Source organism: Cynara cardunculus (genome assembly GCF_001531365.2).
Source record: "Cynara cardunculus var. scolymus isolate 2C chromosome LG 15, CcrdV1, whole genome shotgun sequence".
In the NCBI taxonomy this organism is placed as follows: domain Eukaryota; kingdom Viridiplantae; phylum Streptophyta; class Magnoliopsida; order Asterales; family Asteraceae; genus Cynara; species Cynara cardunculus.
Window position 1 is genome coordinate 1287078 of NC_037542.1, and position 12460 is coordinate 1299537.

Consider the following 12460-nt stretch of genomic DNA (forward strand, 5'->3'; position numbering starts at 1 on the left):
ACGTATTCTGACTTTGCATCGGTGGGGAAAGGGAATACTTCTGAACCAAAAAGTGATATGGACTTCTTTCCTTTAGGTGATAAAGGTATGTCGTGTATCCCTATTTGGGTTGAAATGGCAAAGTCAGCTTTGAAAACATCCCATACTATGATGTATGGGTAATTTTTAGGTCCCTGTGTTCCTTTCCCCATTGTTCAGAGAGTTGCTAAGGCAACTCGGGGAAAGTATGGATTTCGTGAGACAATGATGAATGAGAAGGGCTTTTTCTTCTTTCGTTTTAATGATGAAGGGAGGAGTTTGTAGGTGGTTGAATCTAGCCCTTTAATGGTTAATGGTGTCCCCCTTTTTGTCTACCTGTGGGACCCTCTACAGGGGCTAGTGAAACCTGAACATTCTACATGTCCTTTATGGGTTAAGCTGCATGATATCCCTCTTGTGGAATTTAACAGAGAGGGATTGGACTTATTGGTGGTGATCTTGGGATTCCTAAGAGAATGGATGCCTGTACTACTTCTATATCTGATAATGCATGGGGTAGACAGGGTTTTGCAAAGATCTTATTTGATGTTTAGGCATTAGGTGATCTAAAGCATGCACTAGATATGGTTGTACCTAATATCCATGGTGGTGAGGATGGTCTTGTCAAGGTAAGGGTGGAGTATATTTGGGAACCAATGTAATATGGTCACTGTTTGGTGTTTGGTCATAAACGGTCCTCCTGTTCTACGGTTGGTTCTACTCAAAATCAGTCTTCTTAAGATAAGGGCAAGGGGGTTAGAGACTCTACTTATTATGATGGCTTTACTAAGGTTACGTGTAAAAAGAAGCATAAATCTATTCCCAAATCTGGTCGAGAATCTTCTTTGGGTGATTCGGCCATGATTGGTCAGCCAGCTAGGAAGCAAGTTTACTGCCAAAAGCATACGACATCCAATGGTTCAAGAAAGAGGCGGTGGATTTATTGAGTGGTGGCTCATCTAAAGAACCGGAGTTGGTTGTGGAAGACCATAAGGAGAAACCTTCAGATTTGGGGGATTGGTTGTGGTGGTGACTTGTCTCTTCTCATTAAATCATTACAAGGGACTCCTCTTCTGTCTGCAGTTGTGAAATCTTTTCATAAGTTTAATAAGGCTCATAGGGGGTCCCCGTTGCCACCTTCATTTGTTAATAACATATTTGCTCTTTTATCGGATTCAAAAAGAGAAGACATGGATTCAGATGATGATTTAGAGTAGGTAGAGGCGTCTTATGGTGTACCGGAGACACAGTTGGCGGCTAACGAGGCGGGTAAGGTTCATAATGACTAAGTTCGCTTTTTGGAATGTTAGGGGGTTGAATTTCCTATTAAACTGAGGGAGGGTAAAAACTTTATTCATTGTCATGATTTACGTCTTTGTGTCGTCATTGGAACGCATCTTAATGCTTCTGTGTTATCTAACATTCGTGGTCGTTTGTTTGGTCAGTGGGATTGGGTGTCTAATCAATTACATTCTCCTCTCGGTACTCGTATTAATTTGTCTTGGGATGCAAATGTTATGGACGTGGTTTTGATTGAAATGCATGCATAATTTATACATTGTGAAGTCCATATTAGAGGGATGTCAGAACTTCTATTCTTGTCAGTGGTTTATGGTGCTAATCAAACTGCTACTAGACGTGAACTTTGGTCGAGGTTGCGAAAATTCAAGGTTTTCTCCACGGATAAAAAATGGGTGATCATGGGAGACTTTAATTATATTCTTTTCTCTCATGAAAGTTATGGTGGTTCAACTAGAAGGTCGATAGATATGCTTGAGTTTCACGCTTATGTGGAGGATATTGAAGTTTTTGATGTTCGTTACACGGGGGTCCAATATACTTGTTGCCAAAAGCCAAATGCTGATGGCGGCCTTCTTCGAAAGCTTGACTGGGTTCTTGCTCATATGGAGTTCACATCTCTCTCCCATGATGTTGGCATGTGCTTTCATCCGAGGGGTATGTATGATCATGCATCGGACGTCCTTTCTTTCAAAGGGGGAGTTCTGAAGCGGAATTGGGGTTTTAAATTTGACAACTTTCTTGTTAATCACCCTCTTTTTTTGCAAGCTGTGAAAGATGTGTGATCTGTGCAAGTTGTTGGCTCTTTTGCTTTTAAAGTGACTTCTCGGTTGAAGTTATTGAAAAAGCCTTTGCCTCAGTTGCATGCTCCGTATGAGAGTATCCCAAAACATGTTGTGGATTTGCGGGAGGAGTTGAAGGCAACCCAAAATGCTTTTGATGGGACTCATCAAATATTCTAATTAAAGAAGATCTTACCTATGTGTTATTGGCTTTTCAACAAGCGACAATGGATGAGGAGAACTTCTATAAGCAACGGGCTAAAGTGAGATGGTTGAATGAAGGGGATGCTAATACTAGATACTTCGATCTTATGGTGAGGGAGAAACATCATTTCTAGAAGATTTCTTCGGTTATGGATTCTGATGGAAACTATGTGCATGGTGAAGATTTGCTGAATGTTTTTCTCTCATTTTCAGACCATTCTTGGGGTCCAAGATGCTGTTGTTGATCCTTTTATGCCAGAGGAGATGTTCACTAGACGATTGTCCATTGCGGGAGGCAAACCATATGATCAGGCCTATTTATAATGAGAAGATAAAGAAGGCCATGTTTGCAATTGGAAATGACAGAGCCCTGCGATCATATGGGTATTCAGCTTGTTTCTTTAAAGCGGCTTGGGACATAGTGGGAGGTGATGTTACCTTAGTTGTTCACAATTTTTTCTATCGTGGGTTTCTTCCTTGTGAACTGAATCATACGTTACTGTGCCTTATTCCCAAAACCCCAAATGCTTCTAAAGTGACAGACTATAGGTTTATTGCTTGATGTACGGTTATGTATAAGTGCATAAGCAAAATTGTAGCTGAAAGGATCAAGGAGTTTTCGGATAGGTTGGTAAGTTCAAACCAATATGCGTTCATTCTAGGTCGTAGAATTACGGACAATATTCTTATGGCTCATGAGCTTGTTTCGGGCTATAAAAGGAATGAAGGTTCTCCTCGGTGTGCTTTCAAGATTGATGTGCAAAAATCCTATGATACAGTGGATTGGCATTTTCTGCAAAATATGTTAGCTGGAATGGGTTTTCATCCAGTCATGGTGAGGTGGATTGGAGAAATGGTGAGTAACCCTTCTTATTCGGTTATGCTGAACTGAACCTCTTAGGGATTCTTTAAGGGTGGTAGGGTATTCGACAAGATGATCTTTTATCCCCTTACCTTTTCATGAGTGTAATGGAGGGTTTCACCATGATCCTTCAGAAATGTATCTCGGAGGCTGATTCTTTTGGGTATCATAAAGGATGCCATTCTTTGATGCTTACTCATCTTTGTTTCGCTGATGACTTATTTGTTTTTACGCGAGGTGATGTGGCTTCGGTAGAAGTTCTGAAAAAGGCCCTAGATATGTTTAAGAGAAGATCGGGTTTGTCTCCTAGCCTTGCCAAAAGTGCAATATTCTTTGCTAATGTTCCAGAAACTAAATATGATATTCTAGGTTGTTTACCTTTTTATGGAGGCTACCTTTCCTATTCGGTATTTGGGCGTTCCCCTCTCCCTAGTGCGTCTAAAAGTGAATGACTTTGGTGTTCTTAATACCAAAGTCAAATTTCGGATTCAAAATTGGAAGGCGAAATTTCTCTCTTTTGGTGGTCGTTGTCAGTTTATAAGGTAGGTTCTTCAATCTTTACAAATTTGTTGGATGTTAAGACTATTAATTCTTACTGTTCATATAGTATGATATAAATCGGTATTTTCTATGCCTTCTTATGTTCTTCATGAAATAGAGTCTCTCTTCCGTGATTTCTTATGGTCACAAGGAAGTAGTGTGGGATGAGGTCTGTAAACTGAAGGTGAATGGTTGTCTTAGTATTAAGCAGTTGACTGTTTGGAATAGAAGTTTATTAGCTTCACATGTTTAGGATATTTTACAAAGAAGGAAATCGTTGTGGGTCTCTTGGATTTATGAGTTTCGGCTGAACTATAGCCCTTTTTTGAGTGTTCAGAAGAACTCAAATACGTCTTGGGTTTGGCATAAGCTGCTGGATATTTGGGACCATTTACGATCGCTATTTGTTATTCAGATTGGGGATGGTATGTCCACGAATGCTTGGGAGGATAAGTGGCTTCCTAATGGTACGTTGGCAAACTTCCTTTGTTATCGTTTAATGCATGCTAGTGGCTTCAATTCGCTCTCCACTGTGTATGATGTTGTAAATCAATTGGATGATAATTGGCTGGAGACTTAGATTCAAAGAGCTTCATGGCTTTCGAATTGTACAGTGCCGGTGCTTTCCTATAATACTCGAGATAATGTTTTGTGGAGGAATGTGCATTATAAAGTTGTTGGCTTCTTAGTTAAGGAGGCATACAGTTCTATGGATGATGTTCAAACAGTTGTCCCTTGGCATCGCATTGTTTGGTTCTCATTACACATTCCGAAGCATGCATTCTGTCTTTGGTTAGCCTGTAGGAGACGATTTCCAACTCAAGACCGAATGAAAGATTGGAAACATGATCCCCCGGACCTTCTTTGTTCCTTATGTAAATCTTGCATAGATTCCCATAGTCATTCAATTTTTGAATGTAGATATTATGTGGAGGCTTGGGCGGCTGTTAAGGAGGATGTTGGTATGTTGGGCGTTGGGGATTCTTATGGAGGAATCTTTTTGGTGATTGTTAGTGGACAAGGAAAGCGATGATCTCTTATGCAAAAGTTAGGCTTTGCGGCTTCTGTTTACTACATTTGGCAAGAAAGGAATAGAAGACTTTTTGCAGAGCAAAGAAGGACGAAGAATCAACTTGCTAAGGAGATTAGAAGTGTGGTTTTGGAAAGGATGGCGTGGAGAGCTAATAGAAGAATCAGCATTCATGCCCTTGATGGAGGTCTTTGATTTCTTGGTGCTGTTGCAGTTTCTCCTTTGGTTTTGGTGGAGTCTAGTTTTGTGCATCTTCTTTTGCATGGTTTTCCTTTATATTTCATTGTGTACCTTTTGGCTTCGGCTTCTGGTGGCTTGGTATGGTGTTGTCTTCTAGCTAGTCTGTATTATTGTTTTTCTGCTTGGTGACTTAGATGTTTGATCTTGTTGTTTGGTTTCCTTTGCCTTTATATATTTGCCAGGAAGTTTTCTCTTTTCAAAAAAAAAATAACCTAGATTTATAAGTAAGAAGACTTCTTATTCAAATACACCCATTTTCATGAAATTTCCCAAAACATGTAAATATCAAGAGTACTCATTGTTCATAATACTCATGCCTCAAAATAACATTTATGTGTTTAAAATATACTTTTATAAAACATATATTGAAGATCCCTTTATTTTCAAACAAAAGGGATCAAAACTCCAAATCTCCCAAAATGCGCAAAATAAACCGATATATAAGATATATTAGGAGGAACATTTTAAGATATTAAAACAAAGCATTTTGACATGTATAATGTCTAAAAGAATTAGAATAAACTCACTTGATAGGTTTTAGATAAAACCTATAAACTTGATGAAAATCCTAAATATGAAGAGGCTGACTTGAAGCTTTGATCACCACTTGAAATCTTACACTTGAAAGCTAATAAATGCTTGAAAAAAGAACAATCTTCGACTTCAGGTTGAAACCATAATGGAGTTAATGAAGGAGAAGAGAGGTCGGTATGAGAAATAATGGCTCAAAGAGTAGAAAATCGGATTTTAACCGGCTGCCCCTACCCTGAGATCCTGACATGCGATAGTGCCCCCGCATATTGCGCGAAGTGTACCAAGAGTCCCTTTCCAATTTGACGATTCTTGCGACCTGCCCGCTCTTGTCGCATGTGGCACCAACGTCGGACACTATCGCCCTCAATGTACCGAGGTTATTCTTCCTAACAACCCAAAAGACAATTTTTTCTAAAAAGATACCCAAACTTTTGCTAACTTCTAAGGTACTATAAAGCAACTATTTTAAAGGCAAACAATGCAATTTCACTTGCAAAAATTCCAGGTGTTACAACAAAGGTAATTTTCGAAACTCAACGTCAATATGCCATGAAATTATTAGAGGATACCTGTTTGTTAGCCTCAAGCCAGATGATACTCCTATGGATCCTCATCTGCAACATTCATTGAATAATGGTGATTCCTATCTAGATCCATTTCAGTATAGGAGGCTTGTTGGACGACTTCTATATTTAACCTTTACACAACTGGATACTTGCTTTATCGTAAATAAGCTCACTCAATTCATGTCCTCGCCTGGAGTAACCCGTTGAAAGAGTTCCATACGTTGGTTGAGATATATAAAACAACTTGGTCAAGGGATATTTTTATCTACTCGATCCTCTACGCAGATTCGAGGTTTTTTGCGATTCTGGCTATGGCATGTGCAACGACACGCGATGATCAACAACTGGTTTTTGTGTGTTCGTGTGCGATTCATTAATATCTTGGAAATTAACATAGAATTTGTTGTCTCCCGGTCATTAACAGAAACGGAATCGAGCTATGGCAATAATAACCATAGAATTACTTTGGTCAAAGCAACCATTGTGTGATCTTAATGTTATTCCTACTGATCCGAATTTACTGTTTTGCTACAATAAATTTCCTGTTGATCTTGCATCCAATCCCACGTTCCATGAATGTACTAAACACATCGAGACTGATTGTCATTATAGACAAGACAATCAAGTCCATGTTCGTCAGAAGTCATCTCCAACTTGCAGATTTACTTACAAAACCATTGCCTACTTCCAAGATGAGATCTTATGTCCTAGATTGCGTTAACACGACATTTATTGTGCACGTCCATCTTGAGTGGGTGTATTAAAACTACGGGTACATTAGTGTTTTTGTACCATTTCCCTTTAATCAATCACTAAGAATTCATCCCTTCCCTCTGTTCATACTCCTTCTCTCTCCCCTAATACACACAACAAAATCGGGTTTATACGACGATCTCAAATTCTAAGTGTCCTAATAGACCTCTCTATAGGACTTAGTTTATAGAAACAAAAAAATAAAATGTCATATCTAAAGGTGTTGTAATAGGTTTATATGACGTCTTTTGACGTCGTAATAAGTTTTTTAGGACACTTTTAATATAAAATGTCTCATTATCAACTTTTATAGGACACTATTTGAAAAACCGTCCTATAAAAACAAGTGTCCTATAAAAAAATTGAGTTTATATATAAGACACTTTCTGAAAAGTATTCTATAAAGTTGCTAATGCAACACTTTGTATTAAAAATGTCCTAAAAAGCTTGTTAAGATGCACAAAAAGGTCATATAAACTTATTGCAATACCTTTAGATATGACACTTTATATTTTGGTCATATAAACCCAATTTTGTTGTAGTGGATCGCAAACTTTGTTTGCTTTGTATACAATATTATATGGACATTATTTTCATGGTCATAATTCGATGGCACGTCGTTTTTGAAGTTCATGAATCAAAAGTTTGATGTTGTCTTCATGCGATTTTAGAATTAAAAAAATGAATATATTGTAATAGAAATCATATTTTAGAATTAAAAAAATGAATATATTGTAATAGAAATCATATTTTAGAATTACCTTTGGATTTTAACCCATAATTGTATATGTAACAATGTATGCGTGTCATTGTTGAATGAGAATTAAGCTGACATAGTATACTCTTTGATGGTGACATTGTTATATATATATATATATATATATATATATATGTCATTCTCTCTTCATAAAATACTAGAATTAATGTTGAATAAAACAAATAAACACGTATATAGAGAGAGAAGAAAGACATAGTCATACGAATCTTAAAAACAATTTTTAATCCACAAAGTACTATATATTTATGTACAAAGTCTTAAAAGTAACTCATAATACATTAATTACTATTATTTTATATATTCAGTCTTAAAATCTTTTAATCTACAATTAAAATAACATATAATACACTACAACAAAATCGGGTTTATAGGACACTCTCAATTTCTAAGTGTCCATAGACCTCTTTATAAGACTTAGTTTATAGGACAAAAAAAATAAAGCGTCCTATCTAAAGGCGTTATAATAAGTTTATATGACATTTTTTGACGTTGTAATAAGTTTTTAGGACACTTTTAATATAAAGCGTCACATTAGCAAATTTATAGGACACTATTTGAAAAACTGTCCTATAAAAACAAATGTCTTATAAAAAGTTGAGTTCATAAGACATTTTCTCAAAAGTGTCCTATAAAGTTGCTAATACGACACTTTGTATTAAAAATGTCCTAAAAAACTTGTTAAGACGCCCAAAAACTTCATATAAACTTATTACAACACCTTTAGATAGAACGTTTTATATTTTGATCCTATAAAGTGGTCTATTAGGACACTTAGAGATTGAGGGTGTCCAATAAACTCAATTTTGTGGAGTGATACAAGTTATCAATGCACATTATTACATTTTCTTTTCATGTTCCCAAGATACTTTTGATACCTTCATTCATGTTTTCATCCTTTCATACCTCTATATCTTCTTTCCATCCCTCAATGTGAGATTCAAACTGATATGCATCATGAGTTATTAAAAGTTCTCTCATTCAGTTGCTCTAGAAAACTCTCGGTTTCGCTCTCGATCTCTTGATTCTTTGTTCTTGGTTTAAATCGAACACATTTATATAGTTGTTTAAATATGTTGGATTTAAATATATTGGATTTTAAACTGTCATAAAAAAATTTCACCGATAGACTGTAATTGGAACCATAACTCTTATTTATTCAAATTGTATTAATATGTAACGACCAAGTGTAACTTATATCATCGTTAAATCTTCTCTAATAAAACCAGTGAAACTTCAAAAACGTTAAAATTTACGGCTCCCGTCGCATTGCACGAATACACAACTATTACTTTATGAAAACTATGAGGTCTAAATCATATTTGTTAACATATATTTTTGTCGACTACTGTTATAGTGAACATATTTAAATAATAGTTAAAGAGCAACTTGCAATTAAATTAATAATCTTGTAAACTACCCTATTTTAATAGACACAAAGTGAAGATTGAAATATACAACAACATGAAGAAACTTTTTATCAACCATAAGGGTTGTGGTATAATGGTTGAGTTCCTTGGTGGATGTGGTGGAATATCCGATCTGTCAATGGTTCAATTTCAGACGTACATAACAATTGTAGCTACTGAGTTTATCACGACATAGCATAGGACATGCTTTATAAAACTTATTCAATCTTGTCCATACCACGTGGGTAAACGATTCACAATATGAAATATATTCATCAGCAATAGCATTGTAAGTGATCACATTGTGAGTCACACATGTAATAAACATGTTGGTAACGATTCAAAATGTGAAACAATATACGTCAACATTAACTTGGTAAACAATCACAATGTGAATCGTAAAATTATAACCATGTTGATAATGATTCACAGTGTGAAAATATATACGTCATCAGAAAGTGGATCAATTATTTTGCAGTCAAAACAAAATGTCAATGATCCAATTCTAAAAAAAAATAGTTATATAAAGATGTTTTTAAATGATATTGCTACAAATACTACAACAAAACTGGATTTATAGGACGTCCACAATCTCTAAGTGTCCCAATAGACCGTTTTTTAGGACTTAATTTATATGATCAAAATATAAATATGTCTTATCTAAAGATGTTGTAATAAGTTTATACGATGTTTTTGGGTGTCTTAACAAATTTTTGAGAACATTTTTAATACAAGATGTCACATTAGCAACTTTATAGGACACTTTTGAGAAATTGTCCTATAAACTCAATTTTTTATAGGACACTTGTTTTTATAGAACAGTTTTCCAAATAATATTCTATAAAGTTGATAATGAGACGTTTTATATTAAAAGTGTCATAAAAAACTTATTACGACATCAAAAAATATCATATAAACTTATTACAACACCTTTAGATAAGACATTTTTTTTGGTCCTATAAACTAAGTTCTATAAAGAGGTCTATTAGAACGCTTCATATTTGGGAGTGTTCTATAAACCCGATTTTGTTGTAGTGAAATACTTAAGGAATTGATAAAAGACATTACAACAAAATCAGGTTTATAGGGCACTCTTAATTTCTAAGTGTCCTAATAGACTTTTTTATATGACTTAGTTTATATGACCAAAAAAACAAAGTGTCATATCTAAAGGTGTTGTAATAAGTTTATATGACGCTTTTAGGCATCTTAACAAGTTTTTTAGGACATTTTTAATAAAAAGTGTCGCATTAACAACTTTATAGGACACTTTTGAGAAAGTATCCTACAAACTCAATTTTTTATAGGGCATTTGTTTTTAATAGGACAATTTTTTAAATAGTGTTCTATAAAGTTATTAATGAGACGCTTTATATTAAAAGTGTCTTAAAAAAATTATTACAACATCAAAAAACGTCATATAAACTTATTACAACATCTTTAGATAGGACACTTTGTTTTTTTGGTCCTATAAACTAAGTCATATAAAAAAGTCTATTAGGACACTTAGAAATTAATAGTGCCTTATAAACCTGATTTTGTTGTAGTGAGATGAATATGGTAAATCGTAGAAGTAAAAGCAGGTAACAAAATCACTAATGTAATTGTGAATTAAAATTACGAAATTATTCTATAACTTCCATTTAGGTATATATATTTGGGCAAATTTATTTTGGAACATTTTCTTAGAGTTAGTTGGATCAATTAATATTCAATTAACCGGTTGTTTGGTTAGTTCACGTAAGCAAAGTTTGTTAGTCGGATATGTTCTCATTGTTTATGTTCTGTATATATGTGTACAGGAAAGATAAAATGCAAACCAAACTATTTATATAAATTATGAAAACTGTCGACTTTATTGTTTATTTTAGTGAAAATTTTCGTGAAATTGTTTAATATGATGAGATTGTCTCAAATAACTCATTTAATGATGAAAATGTTTCATATACTTTTGTTTCTATGTAAAAATTAAATTGTTTAATGTATTTCTCATTTTGATGACATTTGTTTATTAAAATTAATAGAATGAAGATGATAATGTCCGTAATTATATGCAATGAATTATTTGAAACAATTTCATCATATTAAACAATTAAAAAAATCACTATAAATCTATAATACACAATAAAATCGACGGTTTTCATGGTTTGTACAAATGGCTTGGTTTGTAAAATATCGCTCCCTTATGTATATATATATATATATGTATATATATATATATATATAGAGAGAGAGAGAGAGGGGGGGGGGGTTAGATTGCAAACCGCCTATTTCATACAAACTATAGAAACCAATTTCAACCAACAGAAAAATTCCATGTTTTTGTCTTTATTTTTAATGAATAAATGTATAAATGTCATTTTACTTTGTAATGGTTAATCTTGGTAATGTTTTAATTGTTTTTAAATATGGAAAATTAAATATAGTAAYTGTTTTTATGRAADCTGTAAATCAATTTATTTTAATATAYAATTATTAYCATTAATAGTTTATATTCTTTTATTAAATTATACTCCTAAAATCAGTTTGATTATAAATAATTAACAGTCTAATAATGTTTCAATAACTATAAATGAAATACTCTTATATATGGTTCACAACACCATGTCAAAGGGTTCATCTTTCATTCAATGTGACAAGGAGTCTCATGAATTCATTCAAGAAACAGTGAAACGGTTTCATATATTGTTTTGTTTTCATTCGTAAAACAAATGTGATTGGTGAAACCACGTTATACAGTTTTCAAAATGTTTTAAAAATGAAACTAATTTCATTTTGGTTATGAACCATGAAACTACTTTCATTAATGAAATAATAGTATTCAGGTCTTGAAATGTTTCATTGACTGAACCATATTTGGTTTCATTAATAAAACCAATTTCATCTTGGCTATAAACCATGAAACCGATTCCATTTTGGTTAGAAAACATGAAACAAATTTAAAAATGAATGAAATATTATTATTCAGTTCTTGAAGTGTTTCATTGACTGAACAATATTTAGTTTCATATGTAAAACCGAGTTCATCTTGGTTATAAACCATGAAATTGATTACATTTTGGTTAGAAAATATTTCAACAATTTTCACTGCTGAAACAATGTCATTCAGTTTTTGGAATTGTGGAGTCCATGAAACCAACTTCAATGATGAAACGAATTTCACTAAAGAAAACATGTTATTCAGATTTTTGGAAAATGTTCCATTGACTGAACCATATATGGCTCAAATTTCATTATATAGACGAACAATGAAACAAATTTCACTAACGAAAAAATGAGATACAGTTTCCAAAATATTTTTATTGATGAAATCARTTTCCAAAAATGAGACGAACAATGGTTTGTCAATTTTGCCCTTAAATATTAAACCTTTTATTTTATTTTATCTTTTTGTTAGAACCCATAATGCAAAATGTAAAAAGTAATGAAAAACAATAAGTGATGAAGA

The 12460-nt window shown here is 33.7% G+C and overlaps 1 protein-coding gene across 1 annotated transcript; it reads left to right on the forward strand.

Moving 5' to 3' along the window:
- The first annotated feature begins 2326 nt into the window (after positions 1-2326).
- On the forward strand, positions 2327-4285 carry LOC112527507. The gene is made up of 6 exons (XM_025138192.1): positions 2327-2413; positions 2517-2598; positions 2966-3159; positions 3300-3572; positions 3824-3889; positions 4043-4285. The coding sequence occupies exons 1-6, from the start codon at positions 2327-2329 to the stop codon at positions 4283-4285; spliced, it is 945 nt and encodes a 314-aa protein (XP_024993960.1).
- The last annotated feature ends 8175 nt before the right edge of the window (positions 4286-12460 follow it).